General features: G+C 34.3%; 1 protein-coding gene, 1 long non-coding RNA gene and 1 pseudogene across 3 annotated transcripts; all 3 read left to right on the top strand.

Moving 5' to 3' along the window:
- Positions 1–6,466: 6,466 nt before the first annotated feature.
- Positions 6,467–8,436, top strand: LOC114287691 (small ribosomal subunit protein RACK1 pseudogene; annotated as a pseudogene). The gene has a single exon (XR_014350721.1). The product of XR_014350721.1 is annotated as a small ribosomal subunit protein RACK1 pseudogene (transcript).
- Positions 8,437–12,301: 3,865 nt separating this feature from the next.
- Positions 12,302–17,997, top strand: LOC145789537 (uncharacterized). The gene is made up of 4 exons (XR_014327563.1): positions 12,302–12,434; positions 13,233–13,285; positions 14,185–14,237; positions 17,587–17,997. It is a non-coding gene; the product is annotated as an uncharacterized LOC145789537 (long non-coding RNA).
- Positions 17,998–19,269: 1,272 nt separating this feature from the next.
- On the top strand, positions 19,270–21,615 carry LOC114287694 (cytosolic sulfotransferase 5). The gene is made up of 2 exons (XM_028231137.2): positions 19,270–19,794; positions 20,764–21,615. Exons 1-2 carry the CDS (start codon positions 19,395–19,397, stop codon positions 21,354–21,356), a joined length of 993 nt encoding a protein of 330 aa, XP_028086938.1. The 5' UTR covers positions 19,270–19,394; the 3' UTR covers positions 21,357–21,615.
- The last annotated feature ends 203 nt before the right edge of the window (positions 21,616–21,818 follow it).

Raw genomic sequence — 21,818 nt, 5'->3', positions numbered from 1 at the left:
TTTAAAATATTTTGATACAAGTGGAATTCATGATTTTTAATAAATTTGATTAACATAAATAAGGATTAGATTTTAAGTTGTGAATACATTTTTTTTTTAATTTTGACAAAAAAAAATTATTTTTATAAGCCTATTTTATATAGGATCACACAGTGACGAAAAATTTTATCAACTATTAACAAATTTATTTATATTTAACTTTCAATTATTAAAACATGGAATACATAAAATATTAAAATTTAAAATTAATTTTTTATTTTAAAAATAAATTCTCATACCGTACGGATCACCTACCAGTGATATTCAATAATTTAGAAACCGTACAGATCACATCAATTTTCTTTAGGGTAAATTATCAATAGATCTTAATAGTTGAATTTAATTTTTATTAAATTTTATTAAAAATGTACAGGAAAGAAATAAACTTTCTCGTATAATCCTGTTGATCAAGTCTACACTCCTCCGTACGACGTCGCTTTATTACCTGAAAACACAAACGTGAGCTAGCCAGCGGGTGTGTGCCGGAAACCTCTCCGATGCCTAAGTCAGTAAGCTTGACAAATAGACAAAAGCTCTGTGTATTCAGAAAACAAAGTTATGTTACCTCTCCATAGGTGATGTTTGTGAACTTTTATAGGTTTTGCGTGGCACAATCCTAGTAGGACTTTTACTTCTCCATGCAGAGTCCTCCTAGGATTCATACTCCTGAAAGATAATACTTATCCTTCAACACCCCCCTCACTGCTTAAACCAAGTGAGATGGTTCTACCATGGTAGGTTTCTAATAGGACCGAGGTAATCATGGCTATGTTGAGCTGCAGAGTAGGCCGAACTATCCTTAGTTCGGTTCTTCCTTTCACTACACCTTATCTCGGTTCTCTCATGTACAAACCATGGTGTGATTAGACCGAGCTACCGAATAGTAAGGTTCTGACCGTTCTAACCACAATACGCCATGACCGGGCTAACTCTGAGACTGGACTAACTTCAAAGCGTCTTTAGACCGGACTAACTTCAAGTCTCCTCCGGACCGGACTAGCTTCGGGGCTCTAGGACCGGACTAACTTCAAAGCCTTTTTACTCAGCCCTTCGTATTGTGGCCCATGACGGCCCATTACCCAGCTCGGCCCAATTTTCATATAAATTACCCTCTCAATTGCCCCTTAATTCCATCTGCGTAGCATGATAGGGATTACCTGTTTTATCAGCCGAGCTAAGGTTTTTAAGCCTTTCCAGCCGAGCTAAAGCCCTTTAGCTTTTCCAACCGAGCTAAAACCCTTTAGCCTATCTAACCGAGCTAAATTCACGCAGGGCTCTAGCTGTCCGGTCAAAACATCTCTTCAATCACAGCAACTAAATCGCTTCTTATTCCAATGACACGTGGCAGACGCTGATTGGCTCAATGCAGCTGTCACGCTGCCTTCGTACTCTGTGTTTTTTGAACAGTCCCGCCCAAATTTTGGGCTTTCTAACAAAAACAAATCCTAAGGCAAAAATCCCCTACTTCTACTATTCATCCTCTTCCTTCTCTCTGAGTTCTCACTGTTCTTCGTCTTCTGAAAGAGCTCGTGTTTTGCTGCTGCCTTTTGCTTCCATCCTCTAAGCTCTTTGATCTCCATCAGGTAAGTACTGCACCTCTATCTTGCTTTCCTTGTTTTCGTACTTTGTTTTGTGATCTTTGCATTTGCTTTCTTTCGTAATTAGAACCTTTTAAGAACTGAAATTATTAAAATTATAAATATTTTGTAGCTGATTTCTTTTGAGGACACTATTTATGATTTGAATTTATTATTTTTTATGCATCAATGTAAATAACTCTTACGATCTTACTAATATAAAAATAAATCTTACCGTTGAATCAACTCACCTTAAGCATTTTTTTGTGTAATAAAATACTTAATATTGTCATATAAAAATAATATAATAGATCATAATCAAACACTACTTGAAATATAATTAAAAATCCGATACACAACTTTAGACATAACAAAAGATATAAGAAATTAGTAAAAACCTTTTCGATTAATAATCAAAATAATACACCATGCGTTATAACCAAGTCATAATTTATATATTATAGAATTTTCCGTAATTTTTTATTTTTTATTAGTTTAAAAATATTTTGATACAAGTGGAATTCATAATTTTTAATAAATTTGATTAACACAAATGAGGATTAGATTTCGAGTTGAGAATACATTTTTTTTAATTTTAAAAAATATATATTTTTATTAGCCTATTTTATATAGGATCTCACAGAGTGACAAAAAAAATTTATTAGCCATTAACAAATCTATTTATATTTAACTTTCAATTATTAAAATATATTATACATAAACTATTAAAATTTAAAATTAATTTTTTATTTTAAAAATAAATTCTCATACACAGCAAGAATCTCCTACTAGTGATATTTACTAAATTCAGACGTATCATAAGATATCATATCCATGATAAAACATAGCAAGAAAACTTTAGACATCAAATTTTCTTTATTTTGGCAATTGGACTTGAGGATTTAGCTAACGAGTTGTTGGTCCGAATCTCCTACTAGTGATATTTATGCTGTGTTTGGTTGAGGGGATTTGGGGAGGGATTTGGAAAGGGAAATGAAAAAGGCGTGTGAAACTATGTGAAATGTAGGTATATTTTTTTCACATTTCACCTACCTTTTTCATTTCTCTTTCCAAATCCCTCCTCAAATCCCTCAACCAAACACAGCATTAATAATTCAGAAGTATCATAAGATATCATATACATAATATAACATAGCAAAAAAACTTTAGCCATCAGTTTTTCTTTATTTTGGCAATTGGACTTGAGGATTTAGCTAACGAGTTGTTGGCCCACCTCGGCGCAATTCAATGATCAAAATTATTTATTTTTTATTATTCTCTATTTAAATCAATAATGTAAAAATTAAGTTTATTACACATTTGTAGCCAAATAATTGTATTATATTTATTTTTTTAAAATAGACAATAATTGTAATTTTGAGAATAAATTATCTGTCACGATCCAAACTTGCCCCTATAAGTTTAGCGTCGTAACTAATCAGTAATCCAAGATTACCAAAGGCCTTCCTGTACAAATCAAAATAATCAGGGTTAGCGGAAGTTTATAACATAAATATAACAAATAGTCCATTGAGTTGTGCATCTATATGAACAAACGCAAATGCATATAATATTAATTTACCCACTGTACAATACATACATCACATCTTGTACAAAAACATTTATAGACATACACAAATATCAAAATGTCAACGTCATGATCAAAAACTTGACAACGGTCGCCTAGACCTAGCTAGCCCCAACTCGGAGGCACCAAACAAAACTCCATAGGTTTGATCGGTGGCTCAACTAACGGTGTGCATTTGGGCTTGATCTTCACGTCACTTACCTATACATATAAATATACATAATGAGCTAAAACCTAATGAATAACATTAAAGTAAATGGGTTAATGAACGAATTCCACACATGCCATATACATAAAACTTATCATAACAACTCAGTCTCATATCTGAACATACTAATGGTTACATCCAACTAAATATATCATATCGTCTTTCGACTATAGTAATCGGTTCCGGATATTGATTAAACATATACCACCACAATGAAGTGGCTATCGAGATCTCATAAATAGTCATATGTCATATACCACCCCATGACTTGGGACTATCTGTAGATGCCATAATAGATTCAAAATCGGACATTTGTTCACTTTCACAAAATAACATTTCAGAAAACATAACATATCAAATAGCTAGCATGTCAAATATATTCTACATGAACATATCTTTACAGAAATGTTACTCACAATGCTTGGCCAGTGATACACCTCAACAGTTCAACCTGCAGACATATAACCAAGCACAACATTTCAAAATTACATGTCATTCGTTTCGTTCATTACTTATTCGTTCGGTTATTCTTATTCTTTCTTTAATCTCTTTCATGCTTATGACATGCATATGGATGTGAATTACATGTGAAAATAATGTAAATGAAGGTCCGAAAGTCAGAAAACGAAAAGACAATGAAACCGGAAAAACTGCCCTACAGGCCACACATACGGTGGTTAAGAAGTATGTATTTTGAGCCAAAATAAGCTTGGCCGCTCGTGTGGTAGCCTAGGCCGCTCGAGCGGTCTGGGTGAAAGCCAGTTCGAAAATTTTGCTCAACTTGGAACTTCCCTTTGCATAAATCCAATGTCAATGTGATGAAAATTAAGACCCAAAACTCATAAAAACATGTTGAATAAACAATTTCTAACTTCAAACAAAACCATAATTTCAAATCAAACTAAATTTTCATGTAGAACAAATCAAACCCTTGAAATGAAATGTAAACCCACAAAACTTGCATTCTTGAGTTTCAAAACCTCAACCCCCATAGAGTTTCCTTTCCATTTGAAAACTTATGCAAGAAAACAAATGATTGAATAAGAAGGATGCCATGTAGACACATAACCAATCTCAACCTGCAGACATATAACCAAGCACAATATCTCAAAATTACATGTCTTCGTTTCATTCATTACTTATTCGTTTGGTTATTCATATTCTTTCTTAATCTCTTTGATGCTTATGATATGCATATAGATGTGAATTACACATGAAAACCATGTAAATGAAGGCTCGGAACTCAAAAAACGAAAAGAAAAAGAAACTGGAAAAATTGCCCTGCAGGCCGCATATGCGGCGGCCTAGCCGCTCTTGCGGTGGCCATGGTTGCACGAGCGGTGGTTAAACAGTACGTATTTTGAGCCAAAATAAGCTTGGCCGCTCATGCGATGGCTCAGGCCGCTCGAGCAGTCTGGCTGAAAACCAGTTCAAAAATTCAACTCAACTTGGAACTTCCCTGTGCACAAATCCAATGTCAATATGTGATGAAAATCAAAGCCCAAAACTCATAAAAACATGTCGAATAAACAATTTCTAACTTCAAACAAAACCATAATTTCAAATCAAACTAAATTTCCATGTAGAACAAATCAAACCCTTGAATTGAAATGTAAACCCACAAAACTTGTATTTTTGAGTTTCAAAACATCAACCCCCATGGAGTTACCTTTCCATTTGAAAACTTATGCTAGAAAACAAATAATTGAACAAGAAGGATGTCATGTATGCCAAATCTTAAACTATGTTTTACAATTTCTCTCTTTAAACTCATGTGAGTTCTAAACAACAATTTACACCACTCAGTTCTTTGATTCAACTTAGATTCAAGAAATTAGAAGAAAATTTCCACCTTAGATGGTTGATTTGATGAAGATTTGGCTTAATTCCCCCTTTGTTCTTCTTCTTTCACTTCTTTTCTTCTTTCTTCTCTTAGTCTCTGGAAGTCTCTCTCTCTCTCTCTCTCTCTCTCTCTCTCTCTCTCTCTCTCTCTCAGACTTTTATTTGTTGAGTCCAAGGCTCAACTAAAGTTCTTATACATATATATAAATTAAATCCAATTAATTCATTCTGAATCAGATTTTTATAAAACTTCATATTAGGCTCTAAAAATTATGCTGATCACAAATATTTAATCAGTTTTGATTTCTGGTGCCTCTAAGACCTTCAACTTTCAATTTAAAGTTGTAATTGAAACAGATTTTTCTAAAATCAACAGATATAAACATAAATCTTTCTATTTCACATGCAATTTCTCATCAAACACATATTAATTAGCACATAACAATGCAATCGGGGGAATAATTAAGCAAATGCATGTCCGGGTTGTTACATTATCTATTTTTTAGACAAATTTAATTCAATAATGCAACCACTAATATCGAATCAATTTAATTATCACATGTTCATTGACTTGGCAACTCTAAAAAATGAGTAATTTAAATCAACAAGATAAGCTTGAAGTGGGCCCAAATCTCATAAATTGGACTCTCTAGTCCAATTGTTGATTCACTATAAGAATTTACACATTTGTCGACCACTTTTGCCGACCAAAAAAAAATTGGTCGCTAAAAAATGACATTTGGCGACCAAATATTAATTGGTCGCGAATTATCATTATTTTTGGCGACCAAATATTATTGGTCGCAGAAGGTTATATTTTGGCGACCAAAAAATGAGTTGGTCGCAAAAAGTGTATACTTTTGCCGACCAACTACAAATTTGGTCGCAGAAGGTCACATATTTTTTGGCGACCAAAAATTTGGTCGCAAAAAACTTATTTTCAGCAACCAAAAAAAATTTGTCGCCAAATTAGTACTTTTAGCGACTAATATTTTAGTCGCCGTTGATTGAAATTGGGCGACTAAAAAAGTTTGTCGGCGAAGGTACCTTTTCTGCGACTAATATGGTCTTTTGGTCGCCAAAAGTTTGGGAGGGAAATTTGATTTTTAGTGGGGCGGGAATTGAAATTGTTTGGCGACAAATAAATTTGGTCGCTAATTTTAAAACTACGTTGTTTTGTACCATGAAATCAGAAAAAAAAATAAATAAATAAAATCAAATCGGTGCCCTCTCTCTTTGTTTCTCGGTCCGCCCTCTCCCTCTCTGTGTTCTTCCTCTCAATCGGTGCCCACTCTCCGCCTCTGGGACCTCTCCACTGGCATCACTGCTCGCCACTTCGTTGGCCACTCCAAAGATGTCCTCTCCGTCGCTTTCTCTTTCGATAATCGCCAAATCGTCTCTGCTTCTCGAGACCGCTCGATCAAGCTGTGGAGCACTTTGGGTGAGTGTAAGTACACAATTCAGGATGGTGATGCTCATTCCGATTGGGTCAGTTGTGTTCGATTTAGCCCTAATAATCTTCAGCCTACGATTGTGTCTTCGTCTTGGGATCGGACTGTGAAGATTTGGAATTTTTAGAATTGTAAGATTAGGGCTTTGCTTGCTGGGCATTCTGGGTATGTGAATACGGTGGCTGTGTCGCCCAATGGGTCGCTGTGTGCGAGTGGTGGGAAAGATGGGGTTATTTTGTTGTGGGATCTGGCTGAGGGAAAGAAGCTTTACTCGCTCGATTCGGGTTCGATTATTAATGCTCTGTGCTGTAGCCCTAATAGGTACTGGCTCTGTGCTGCTACTGAGGCGAGCATTAAGATTTGGGATTTGGAGAGCAAGACCATTGTTGTGGATCTCAAGGTTGATGCCAAGCAGGAGGCTGAAATGAACGAAGGCGGAGCTGCCGTGTTGTCTGGTGTTAAAAACAAGGTTTAGTATTGTTAATTTAGTATATATGGATTTTGGGTTTTTATTGCTTTTGTGTTTCTTGATATTTGTTTCCATTTAAATGTTTTTTTTGATGTGTTTGTGTTGTAGATAGTTGATGAATACATATAGGGCCTATTTGATTAAGAGGATTAATAGTAAGTGTATTAACAATCATGAGATTAGTGTATGATTAGTTATATAGTTCGATTAGTGAGACACATAATTTTCTCGTCAATGTTTGTTTTGCAATAGATATGAAAATGTATAATCCCAATTATGTGTGTTTTGCGTGACTAGTTGTAGGATTAAAAAATCTGTCTTTGTTTGATAGGTCATTGGAATATAATCTGAATAATAACATTTGCAACCTTACAATGGAATGTGAATCCCATGGATTAATAATTAGAGTCTTATGTTATAATCCACCCAATCAAACAAGCCCATTGGTGAATATGATCTGACAATAATGACAATTGGTTCTGAATCTTGTGATGTGTGATTGTTATGAAAATCTGGTTTGTGTTTTGGTAATTTTTTTAAAACTTTTGTTGCTAAATCTTTTTAGAATGTCTGGCATTTATATTTATCCAAAAAAAAATAAAATAATAATATCTGGCATTTATCTTTTATTACTTTGGGATGTTTCAAATGTAAGTTCAAGTTCAGAATATTTTGTGAATATTGGTTTCATCTTTCAGTCTTTTTTCTTGTATAATTGAAAAATCTGTATTTCAGATATTTAATTTATACTTTGATGTCTGTGTGTCCTGATTTTTGTATTTAGAAATTGTTTGAAACTAATTTGATCGGTAAATTTTGATTACGTTGTGTACCTTCAGTTGTGGGCTTATATCTATTTTCATGGTGAATTTATAGGCTCAGCTCTTGTTTTTTTATTTGCTACTAGTGATTTGTTTGTCAGATCAACAATTGTTGATAAAGGTTTCAAAGCAATTTACTTGGATTTTCTGGATTGTCTGTTTGTTAATGTACTTCATTCATGTTATTGATAGAGATCATACTGCCAATTAGTGTTCTATCTTCTTGGTCAATTCCTTCAATGTTTGATGGCCTGAAACCAGGTCAAAGGAAGATCCTTTTCTGTTCTTTCAAGCGCAACTTTGTGAAGGAAGCAAAAGTTGCTCAATTCTCTGGTTATGTATCTGAGCATTCAGCTTACCATCATGGTGAGCAGAGTCTTGCCAGTACCATCATTGGCATGGCACAGGATTGTGTGGGCAGCAATAACTTAAACTTGCTTTTACATTTTTATTCCAGAACTAAGGCAGGTATATGGCACCCATAATTAACTACTGCAGTCTGAGCCTCTCAATTATCTTGATAATGATGAATATTTGCTATTTTATTATTGATAATTTAATCCCTTTATTCATGTTTCATAATGATATGTGTTCTTGGTTCTGGCCAGAAGTAACTCGATTGCATTTTATTTCTTAATACTTTGCTTTAAAAGCTTGAAGCGTACTTCGGTGCCTTCACCCTATTGCAAGCTTACTTTGTGAATTGCAGTCATAGGTCCATAATTCTAATCAGGTTGAATACTTGAAATAAGTGATTTGTCCTTTCCCAATATTTGCTTTTAAATGAATTATTTTCATTTTTAGGAGAATTAAGGAGTTGAAGACAGACATTGATGTTCCTGATGACGTTATCAATCAATTCAAGAACTTCTGGTTGAATTTCAAAGATACACCTTTAAAAGGTAAAAACATCTTATAAAATTCAAGAAGTTCTGGTTATATATATTTATACACATACATATATCTATGTTTGGATTCTATTTGCTTCTGCACCAAGTTGTTTAGGTTGCTGTTCTACTTTTCTAGTTTTGCCTAACACGTCAACGTCACCACAGGGAGGAATGCCATTCTGCGAGGTATATGCCCACAGATTTTTGGACTCTTCACTGTAAAGCTTGCAGGTGTTTTATCATCCCATTTTAATTTGTCCCTTTTCACTTAACTTCTAAGGTTGCCATTGCATTGTGTGCTTCAGTTTTGGACATAAAAATAACTATATTTAGTGATGATTTTCCATCAATCCAGTTGCATTAACACTTATTGGAGGTGTGCAACATACTGATGCTTCTGGGACGAAAGTTCGAGGAGAGTCTCATTTGCTTCTGGTTGGTGATCCAGGTGACCTTTTTCTTTTCATATATAATATACTTGATATTTTATAAGTAAATTCTTGCGTGCTTCCTGTGGCATAAATTTGAATAATTCAAAAGCAAAGAAATCGTGAATATAGTCGATCATTATTAACTACACTGCCCCACCCATGGTCATTGCTTCCTTAAACTTGTTTACACTTCTAGACTGACTAGAGTTTTGCTTTGATTTTGTAAATTTTAATTCAGTATTAAGTTTTCACTTAATAAACTCTCTTAAACCTTTGGAAATTATTCTAGTTTTGGCGTTACTATAATTAAAACTGGACTAAAAAATTAAATCCTCACTCCACCCCATAATCAATCATGACATTTTGTTGATCTAGTCCATTCATGATTGACTAGACCTGGCATGGCACTGAGGATGCTGTTACGATTCTAAATACTAATCTTACACTACCATACATTTACACTAGTCTCATATCACAAATATATGTCATTTTTGTTTCATGAGCTAGATTGAAAATTGTAGCCTGTAATTTTAATATGCATTCCTGTAGTTAGAACATTGAACCTGAAATACTTTCTTAATACCTCCTGGTTTTGGTATTATGATTACTTATTAGAAGTACAATATGCTAGAGGGAGTAATACTGCTAAGTTATCTTGTGCAGAGTACTGTAAAATTATGTCTGCTTTTGGGCTACAGTACATATATATTTAAATCGGATGACTAACTTGAGCAAAGGCTATTTTCTGTTCACAGACATCTAGACGAAAACAAGTAACCTAATCTTTGTGCACTATGCCAAAGGTTAGGTGTGTACCCAATCTTTCCCCTCCTAAACATACTAATTGGGCGTTGTTTTTTTAGTGTTGGTCTTGAATAAATACCAATCTAAAATTTTTATTTCATAATTTGTTTCAACTGCTAAAATGGTACAAAAACTGATGCATTAAAGCTTCTCTGTAATTCTATAACTCTACCAGGTACTGGAAAGTCTCAATTCTTGAAGTTTGCTGCTAAATTGTGCAATAGATCAGTTATTACTACTGGTTTAGGAAGCACTAGTGCTGGATTGACAGTTACTGCAGTCAAGGATGGAGGTAACCTTTGTTGACCTTCTGGCTTAATAGTTATGTTTGAACTTGGGTCAAGTTTGCAACATATTTGTTGTTTTAGGTGTCTCTTTATTTGCTTTCTTTGTTTCTTTCATCAGATAATGTGCTTTGTAGTTTTATTTCAGCTGAAGTTATGTAGCTGTTTAGTGAGGCAACTGAAAAATTTATACTTCCCTAATTCAGAATGTGTTTCTCCCTTTGATTGATCCCATGAAGGGAGCTTGACATGAAAGGAGTTTTCATTAAGATTCTCAGTGGTCCGTGTAAGATTTAGTCACTTGTTTGGTGCTGGAATACATTCTTTTTCTTGACTGAGCTATGGCAAATGGTTTGCAACTTGCATTGTTGTGGGAATAAGCCAGGAATGACTACTGGTGGGGTGTAAAATTGTCATAACTATCATCCATCTCCCTCCCTCCTCTGCGTGTGTGTTTGGTGAAACCTGTTGTTGTGGTTGGATGACTTTGGAAAGTGAGAACATATCTCCCCCGTATCAAACTACATAGGATATTCCACTAAACTACAATTCTCTTGTTGTACTATAGATCTTTTTGGCATCACATGAGAAAGTCAATTTGTTTGAGAATTTTCTTTTTGAAATCCCTGGAAAGTTTGACCAATTGGAATTTTATTTTTTTGTTAGAAATATAGGCAAACAAATTCAATATGTGATAGATTCATTAAGGGTGACCTAAATGAATGTCACTCAGAATGAATTTAGATCAAACAATTCTATATATATATTTTGTGAGTTGGAGGTCATAGTCCAGGAAGGAGAAATCTTCCTTATGGCAAGATTTGTATCTATGACTCTTAACAAGGCAATTAACAAGGCACAAAATTTTGATCAACCCAATTAGATCCACTTGGTTCACAAAATTGATTTTTTTATGCTTATTTTTTACCTTATATATGCGTAACTGTTTTAAATCACATATAGTAGGTTTAACATAGATGACTCTTGGGACATGCACAAGGAAATGATAACAAACTCAGAAGAGTTTTACAAGATGGTATAGAGCTTTCCTGCCCTCAGAATTTTAGGGGAATGATGTGTATAATTTTTGGTTATTTCTTCGTTATATTCATTATTTTTAATCTAGAGATGCTTGATAATGTTTCTTATAGTACTCATATAGATTATCTTGCCAGGTTTTGTAATGTCATGTAAGATGAGTGATTTTGGAATTGGTTGTTTTGTTTGGTTAATGCTACAAAGTCTGCCACTTGACGCAAAAGAAATGCAGGGTCCTATATATGGGCTCCTGCTGATGACGAATTGATTTTTCTCTATTTAATTATGCATTTTTCTTTCCTACAAGTATGACATAATTCCCTCCTGGCACTGGCCTCGATTTCACTATCTGTCCCCCATTCTCTCTCAGTGTCTTCAAGTCGCAATCCTCCCACTCGCAAGGTAGGGTTTCCGATTGTGAATCGCGACATTGTGCTTCGATTGGGTCGCCAAAGGCTAGGGTTTCCACCACCACAGCCACCTTCATCATCACCAGCTTCCTCAAATTCTACATTGACGCCGCTGTCTTCTCTTTCTCTCTCTGCTTCGAACCCCCATGGGAGCTCTCTGGTACCTCTCTCCCTCTCTCTCTCTTTCTCTCTATGCTTCTCTATGCTTTAAGTAAATCGATATTTGTTGGTGGAATTGAGGTAATGGTAAAGACTGATTATTGTTAATAATCAGTCAAGTAAATCGATTACAGAGTGGGATTGAGGTAATGCTTTTCTATGCATTTGAATTCAAAAACATGTATTTGTTGTCAGAAAAGTTGTGTAATTACATATCCTCTGGGATTTTGACTTAGTTAAGGAACTCATTATCTTTCCTTGGACTTGGGATCTCATACTGCTTTTTTTAGAATTTCAATTAATTTCACTGATTTAGGTTGTGTGATAATTTCAATGTTTACATTGCATTTTCTTTAATTCAATCTGAATTTCAGGGTACTGCATCAGTTTCTGAAAGTCAGGATGCGACTTCGCTGTTGTAAGGTAATCTTTTTAAAAACCAGTATCTACTCATTAATAAATGAACAAAAATGAAAAGAAAAAACCATCTCGAACAACAAAGACCTGGTAGTTCTTCATCTTTATATGTGTATGTATGTATCTACTCATCTTTATGTGTGTATGTGTGTATGTTTCTTTATATTTGTTGGTGGAATTGAGGTAATGCTTCTCTATGCATTTGAATTCAAAAACATATATTTGTTGTCAGAAAAGTTGTGTAATGACATATCCCCTGGGATTTTGACTTAGTCAAGGAACTCATTATCTTTCCTTGGACTTGGGATCTCATACTGCTTTTTTTAGAATTTCAATTAATGTCACTGATTTAGGTTGTGTGATATAGTTACTTCTAATTTTCTCCCTTTGATTATCATGTGACACATCTAGTTTGATCTGTCTCATTATCAAATGAGTCCCCAGGACCCCATGCCTCATTGTATGACTGCTGCAATATCTGCTTATTAGCTCTGCCAAGTTTTTGGTGCCATTGATACCTGGCGAAGCTACAGTATAGTACCCATAGTATGCTGAATTTTTTTAAAGGTCGCTTTTTGGTGGAAGAAAATCTTTTCGAGGTTTTGCAACATAGTATAACAAATCTCCCCCCTCTATGTTGCTTCGCACTACAAAAATTCTCCAAATGATCTACAATTAATGGCGGATGCTCCAGCGCATCACTTATTTGTGTTACTTGGTATATTACTTGTTATGTTTGCTATCCATTAATGCTTGTCTATCTCCCTCCCTTAATGCCTAATGTATTTATTGAACCCTATGCAGGTCCTGTTGATGAGTCCAAAAATCACCTCCCTGATATTCTCTGTGTTATCCAGGTTTGTTTCTTTTTTATGTGACACACACCAGTATTTACACACCAGTATTTAAGGATTGGTAATCTTTTTTAGAAATTGAATGACTTTGGTCTTATTATACATTCGTGAGGAAGGTAATCAAAAAAGAAAGAAGACGAGTTCTTTGTTTTATCACTTAGGAGCAGTGTGAGATGAAAGTCTCATGCACGATTTTGAATGAGAGAAACAAGTGAGGAGATGTCTGCAACTCTTTTCTGTTACTGCAAACATTATTCTATTGTGACTTCTTTGACATGACATGAATATCCATTTCGCCCCTTTTATACATCCTTTTGGTGCAATGTTTTCTCCTCTTTAACCAGACTTCCATATCAATCAAATACTATTGTTGCTAGAGTTCTGTCCTCTTCATAATAAACTATAACGTGGAACATTTGCTAAGCATAATAGTTTGGAAAAATAAGTATGTTCTTGAAGGAAATAGGCTGTAACATGTTAAAAGACACCTGCTTGCAAGGGAATTGGCTCTAAATTAAGAAGTTAATTTGCAGTTCATCTCTATTCCCTTTCTTATAAACACATTCTCATCATTCCCCAATCCCTTATGTTATATTTCCTTACCATGATAATCTCTTAATAGTATCCTCTATCTTTGTGGTCATTTTCTGAAAACCTTTTTTCTCTCTGCTTCTTGTTTTTTTTGGTTGAAAAGAGCTATCCATTAGTGCTTTCTTGTATAACTTCATCCATTTTTGCTGGAATTATGCTTGATATTAATTCTAGATCATCTTGGGGGATCTATAAATTAATGATGACGCCTCATTCTAGTTCAATTGATAATGGAAAATCACTAAACCATAGTAACATTTGCCACAATGTCAACAATGTATTCATTCTACGGTCAACAATGTATTTTGCAGGTACTGTATTTGCATACGGTGTCACTAGCAGTGGGAAGACTCATACAATGCATGTAAGTTGCTTTACTAGTTTTACGTTTGGTGCTTGTTTCCTTACCCAAAAAGGATGTGTGCACTAGACAGTAAAAGGAGAAAGGGCAACTTATTCCTCCCAAATTTATATAATTAATAGGAGGATTTTTTATGTGAAACCAAGCTTGGGGCTGAGCATTAATAAAAGCCATCTGACAAACTACGTGCCACACATTGGCTGGTCCAAGAATATATTTAGCATGAGTTTTAGAAAAAATTGTTTATCTGAGATTTGGTTTCAACAATTTGATTATTATGATTTGATTGAGGGATCTTTATGCTTTTGTGGAGATCTATGACAACATCATCTGTAGCCTCATTTCTTGTGTAGCTTGTAGTTTCTCATCTAGCTTATGGCTCATATACCTCTACATCTTTGGGACGCAAGTTGTATGATGTCTGAGATTTGACTGCTTGCAAATACATTTATTGTCCTTGAGGATTGATGTCATTTTGGAGGCAACATGGCTCTGGGCACTGCCAATTAACTAGAAAATTTCTCTAAAATATTACAAGCTAATGTAATAATCTGCTTGAGAGAATAATTTTTGACATCATAAAGAAAAACTTTTTTGATTTTTCCAACTAAATGTCTGTCCACAAAACTACATTAAGGCAAGAAGGAAAATGTCACTTCATTGACTGATGTGGACCATGATAACAAGAAAAGACTAGAGAATACTTCAGACCTTGTCTAGTCAAAATTTTAGGTTTGAAAAATCTAGAAATCCCCTATATGTTGATTTGTGATTATGTATCAATTTTAAGCAAAATATAACAATCCCAATCAAACAATCAAACAATCAAGACAAAGAGACACAATGATTTAACGTGGAAAAAAATCACAATTGGACACCTCCAACTGTGATCAAAAAACCACGGGCAACAGCCACAAGACAATCCACTAAGAAGAATTAAAGGAATTACACAGGTATACTCTCAATTACCTAGCGAATCCGCAACGCCTAATTGAACCAACCTTTATGTGCCTCTTCCAACCCCATCTTCACCACGGAATTGTCTTTCTGATGAGCCACTCTGGATTCCACCACAGCTTCAGGCTCGAATTCTTCAGAATCCACAACTGAAGAATAACTCTCTCTTTTGTGTATAACAAACAAACCTTTGATGTACTCTCTTTAAATCATGAGTTGAAGACTCAATAAAAACATCAAAGAAAACAAACAAAATATCCCCAGATATAAACCTTAAGAACCAAAAAGAAGATCTGGAGGACTTCAATCAATCACTTAGTTTTGGGAGAAAACCAAGTATTTATAGAGAACCAAAAGTAATCCAAGATTGGGAAGAAAACAAACTTCTTGAGAAATCCGGATTCTGAGGTTCGCTCGAGCGAAGCTTTTCTGGCTCGAGCGAGCAGTGTATTTTTCATGATTTCTACTAGTGCCTTGGCTCGAGCGACGGATCCTTGGCTCGAGCGAGGAATACACTCTTTCAGGTTTTTGTATGGACGCAATCCTTGGCTCGAGCGTGCATTCCTTGGCTCGAGCGAGACCTAGCTCGAGCGAGAACTCCGTGGCTCGAGCGAGCAACGACGGACATGCAATTTTGAATGCAATTTTGCGTTTTGCTTCGGCCGCGAGCTGACCGGGCAGCTCGACCCCCGTAATAATCAGCGAAGTGGCAATCTTGAAAGCATTAACATCACAAACTTCTCTGCATGGTTCGATTCGGGTTTGGATTAGCATCTAATAAACTCATAGCCTCACTGAAATAAAAGTGCGAAAATAAATACATCTGAAAGGAGTTTTGTCAAACGGGGTTGCCAAGAATAAAAACCTAACAAGGTTGAATGTTTATTATGTATTTTTCCATTTAGTATGTCGCTGGTACTGTTTGATTTGGTTTTATGAGTAATGATATTTTGGTGATCTCAAGATTTGCTGAACACAAATGTACATGGGTCTTATAATGTTAGGTAAAACCCAGCTTATATAGAAATCTTTGTAGTTTTTTAATTCAGTGGATTGAGCTTTAGAAACTTCAGGCTGTGTTTGCATGAGTTTTAGAAATTCAAGACTCTCCTAGCAATAATGCCACAATGACCACATTTGTGTACCTTAAAGTGTTTACCATCGCATGTGTCATTGTTGCGTTGGTATCAGACATGACTGGTGCGGCCCTTTAAACCAACGCAATGATACCATATAAGATGGTTAAAAATGTGGTCATTATAACAATATTGCTATGTCAGATCACCAATTTTTCCAAAAGCTTAAGATGTTAGGAAATTGGCCCAACAATGTATGTCAAACTTTCCACACCTTCCTTCATGTGCAACCCGTCTTGCGTGTGGAGATGCAAACATCCATACATTGAGAGAAGTAGAATGCAAACAGGGAACAAATTAGTCATTTGTTGGTTTTATAGGCTCAGATTTGGACAATTGTGATCCATATTAGGTATTTTTGTGAACACATGCTTCTGTTTGAAATGCATGTGCTTTATTATGCTCTTTGATTTTTATTTTTTCGTTGCTAAGGGTTGCTGGCAAGATTATTAATGTATGGAATGATGTGTTGGGGACTTTCCATAAATGTGTCCATTATTTAGACACATGAAATACATTGTTAGTTTGAAAAAAATAACTTGGTATCTAATGATAAGATAAAAGCAATGGATTTATAGCTATTATTTTCTTAACCTTTAGACTTTTTAATTTTAGGTGTTCTATTTCAATTTGTGTTTTAATAGAATTTTCTAAAATATATACTACTTTTTGTTCATTACTTCTTTTCCATATGTAGAATGTAAAAAATGATTTCTTATTAATTTGGTATAATAAAGAATATACTTACTTCCAACGTAAAAGATGATGAAATTATTTTATTTTCATGTGTTTATATATATATATATATATTAATAGCTGATTTTTTTTTTGGGTATGATTTTTGAGAGATTTTATATTAGCACACTTATTGTTCTTTATTCACCTGTTCATTCTTTATCTTTAATTATCTGTTGATGTTGATCTATCTGTGCTTACTGTGCATCAGTCATTGGTTCATTGCTTATTGTTGAATTGCAAGACGAACTATAGTTCTATTCTGTGCATGATGGTGTGAAGAATTGTATCCAATAACAGATTAAACTCGACTATCGTAGTATATGATTAATTACAGATTTTATTCATATAAAGCTTGTATTTTTGTAACTACTGCTTCATTGTTGAATAGCATGGTAGTATTGACCTATGCAACTTTTTTCTTTACTTCTTTGCATTTGTTATCATGATTCATGAGTTAATAGCTCTAAAGAATATGCTGTTTAGATTCTCTCATTAATTTTCTTTTTGATTGGTTGGAGTAGGGGGAGTGTATATCTTACATAGCAAGCACTGAATATCGATGGGGCCATCATTGAAAAGTGGATCAAAAGTTGAGAAAAGTGGATCAAAAGTTCACGAACCAGACGAGCACCCTCCCCAACATATTTCTTAACAAGTTCACGAAGCTAAATTGTACAAGACTACTTGGCAGTATAACATTTTTTGGAGGATTAAATATTTTTGGATGGATGTGTATGGATAACAAATATTAGTAGTTTTATTTGTTGATAGTTGCGCATGGATAACAAATAGTTATGTTTCAATTTGTTATGCTAGATGGATGTGACTTGTGAATGAAAATTTAGAATAGTTGTATTGTGTCAAATGTTAATGAATTATGTATTGTGTCAAATGTTAATGATTCAGTTAATTTGAATGATGCTTTAAAATTATAGGTTTATTATGGATTGAATGAATTATTAGGAATTACAGGTGTATTGTTTTTCTGCTTTGGCGACCAATTTATTAGTCGCGACAAATGAATAATTTTTTTTCGCAAAAAATGACAATTGCCGACTAAGAGTTTTGGTCGCAAAAAATACATCTATTGCCGACCAAAATAGCTCTTGGTCGTGGAAACTCACTTTTGCCGACCAAAAGTTTTGGTCGCGAAAAGTAACAAATGACGACCAATTTTTTTGGTCACGAAATGTGATAATTGGCGACCAAAAATTTTGGTCGCGAAATGTAATAATTGGCGACCAAACTTTTTGGTCACGAAATGTGACAATTGGCGACTAAGAAATTTGGTCGGAAAAATATCACTTTTCGCGACCAAAGTGTTTTGGCAACAAAATAAATTAGTCGCGGTAATTAAATATTTAGCGACCAAAAATTTAGTCGGCAAATCTAACTTTTGCTGACCAACCATAATTTTGGTCGCGAATTACTTTTGCCGACCCTCAATTGGCGACAAAAATAGCGACCAAAAAAATTGGTCGCTGATAACTTTTGCCGACCAAAAATTGACTTTTAGCAACCAATTTTTTTGTTGTAAAAAGTGTTAATTCTTGTAGTGATTTCTTAAAAGAGATGGCTTCTCTCCCGTCTATATAGTGGATTGGAGCATACTGTTGGATCCGTATAGCTCACCACGGGTCCCGTTTCAATAATTAAAACCGTTCAATATGTAGACCTCGTTGAGTACTTTATACCTATACAAAATTACGTTGATCGGATATCGATAATCTCTTAATCAGAATATTTTTTTAACAATTTATTTTAAAAATATATTAACGTGATTTTTTATAGGTATAAAATATTCGACGAGCTTTACACATTAATTTAGATTATCAAAACAAAATTTATAATGACTTCCATAAACTCAACAGTACGTTTGTTTTGGTCCACATAAGTGAAAAAGACAATAAAAGATTGGGCAATGCTAGAGGAAAAAGACAATAAAAGATTGGGCAATGCTAGAAACCACTAAAAGTGGTGCTCTAAAGTAACCACTAATGATGTGGCACCCACTTTTTCAAAAAAAAAAAAATTAGACAACAAAATTGTGACAGTGGGTGGGACTCACTGCCACATCATTAGTGGTAATACTAATTAGTGCTCTCACTCATTTTCCTAAAAGATTGGTTAGTATGTTTATCAAATTATTTATTTATTTATGTTTATTTTTTTAAGAAAGCACCACCCACTAATGATTTTTGGATTTCTTTATTGTTCATCGTCCCCCACAATCCCACTATATATACCTCGATATGCTTGGCTCAACTTAAGCCAACCCAAAGAATCCATCTCTTGTTCAAGTCTAGTGAGTTCTTTGGTTTCACTTGCCATGGAAACTAAGAACTCTCTTGAGCACCACCAACCTTCTGATTCCCCAAAGCCTTCACTAGATCAAGAACCCAGCAGAAGGTTCTGGGACATTCTAGATCTCCACAAGTGGGAAGGTTTCTGGTACTCAACTGGTCACCTAGAAGGTACAAAAGACCTCCAAGCACACCATGAATCCCGGGACGACGATATAGTCTTAGCTTCCTCCATTAAAACAGGCACAACATGGCTCAAAGCTCTTTGTTTTTGCATCATGCAAGGCCAAAAGGGTGCTGACAAGGGCAAAGATGGTGAGAAAGAAGAAGAAGAAGATGACCCTCTTCTCAAGAACCACCCTACTTTCTATGTGCAAACCATTGAAAGCAAAAATTACGCGAAAAACTCAACTGTTGATCTCTCAGGTATGCTTCCAAGAGACCTCCCACAAATTTGAATTATTTTTTGCAAACAAATGATAGTACAGTATAATGTGCGAAGTTTGATTTGAGAAGTTTTGTATGATTAAAAATAGGACAAATTACATCAACCGCCCTTATAATTTGAGATTTGTGTCATTTGATTCATAATTTTTTAATTATGACATATTTAATTTTGAATTTTGAATCTTGTTCTAAATAAGAACAATTGAAGATACTATTACTCAATTTCAATGGTCAAGTCGTCAATTTGATAAAATATAAACTAATTTGATAAAAATAAATATTAAAAAAATATTTTTGAATTTTTAAAAATAATTTCTACCCACCAAAGATAAAATTATATAAAATTGATAAATCTTTTAAACATTTATTTATTTGTTTATTTTACCAAATTAATTTTTTTTACGTGTTTAGATGATGATCATATAATGGGTGATTGTTAGGCTTTTAGATGTTTTAGTTTTGGATTTTTTGATTTAATGGATTGGTTTAATAATGGTATCAAAATTATTGCTATATTTGACATTTGAAAAAATAAAAACTAATTTAATAAAAATAAAAATAACAACTCATTACATGATTATTATCCAAACACATAATAAAAATTAATTTGACAAAAAAAAAATAAATGTCTAAAAAATTTATCAATTTTACATAATTTTATCTTTAGTGGGTAGAAATAATTTTTAAAAATTTAAAAATAATTTTTTGACATTTATTTTTTCAAGTTAGTTTATATTTTATCAAGTTGATCACTTTGTCCTTGAAATTGAGTAATGATATTTTCATTTGCTCTTATTTAAAATAAGATTCAAAATTTATAATTAAATATATCACAATTGAAAAATCAGAAATCAAACACAAAATATAACCTATAGCCATTAAAAATATAACGTATTGACATTGATGATAATTAACTGATTGTCAAAATTTCTGACTACATCATTGCAGCTATGCCATCTCCAAGACTGTTCCATACTCACATCCCTTACAGCGCCTTACCGGAATCAATGAAAAAATCGAATTGTAAGATTGTGTACATAACCCGGAACGCTAATGACACATTGGTTTCAATGTGGCATTTCTTCAACACCGTTAGGACACCAGAGCAAGGCCCATATCCATTCGACAAAGCGTTTGAGAGCTTCTGTGATGGAGTTCACCCATACGGTCCCTTCTTTGATCATGTGTTGGAGTATTGGGAAGAGAGCTTGAAGAAGCCTGAGAAGATCCTGTTTTTGAGGTACGAAGAAATGAAAAGAGATCCGAAAGAAGAAGTGAAAAAGTTGGCTTCGTTTCTTGGAAGGCCATTCGCAAATGACGAAGAGCTTGAGAAGGTGTTGTGGAGGTGTAGCTTGGATAGGCTTAAGAACTTGGAAGTGAACAAGAATGGATTGACTAGTGTTGGGATGCCCAGGAGTTCTTTTTTCAGGCTTGGTGTCGTTGGTGATTGGAAGAACAATTTGAGCAATGAGATGCAAGAGAAGCTTGACCAAATGACCAAGATGAAGCTAGAGAATACTGGGCTTGAACTTGAGAAATGAAGCAATATGGAACAAGAGAGAAAGTGTTCTTCTAGGCCAAGTGATGAATTTAATTTGATGCTTTGAATAAAAAAATATGCTACCTATGGCATATTATGATGTAGTTTCTATTGTTGTTTGTAGTTTGCATTTGGAATAATCTATGCTCTCATACACAGTCAAAACTTTTTCATGGTATGTTCATGTAATGGTGAACTCCAGTTAGCTTCTCTTTCCAAAAAAAATTATGTTCTTACCTTGACATCACTATTTTGAGAGAGAGAGAGAGAGAGAGAGAGAGAGAGAGAGTTGTTTTGCTTTATTTTTCATTGAGAATTGTTTGATTATTATTATTACAACAATGATAGAGACCACTAATTTTGGAGCTCTAAAAAGACCACTAATGACATGGTACTCAATAAAAAAAGAAAAAAAATACAACACCAAGGTCAAAACATCAAATCATTCCTGGTGGGGCTCACT

The sequence above is a fragment of the Camellia sinensis genome, chromosome 1, assembly GCF_055761805.1.
Source record: "Camellia sinensis isolate YWXY chromosome 1, ASM5576180v1, whole genome shotgun sequence".
NCBI lineage: Eukaryota > Viridiplantae > Streptophyta > Magnoliopsida > Ericales > Theaceae > Camellia > Camellia sinensis.
This window is presented reverse-complemented; position numbering and strand designations above follow the sequence as displayed.

Coding starts and splice junctions, on each gene's coding strand:
- LOC114287694 (XM_028231137.2), top strand. CDS start 19,395: ATGGAAACTAAGAACTCTCTTGAGCACCACCAACCTTCTGATTCCCCA. Junction 19,795..20,763: donor CTCAACTGTTGATCTCTCAG/GTATGCTTCCAA, acceptor ACATCATTGCAG/CTATGCCATCTCCAAGACTG.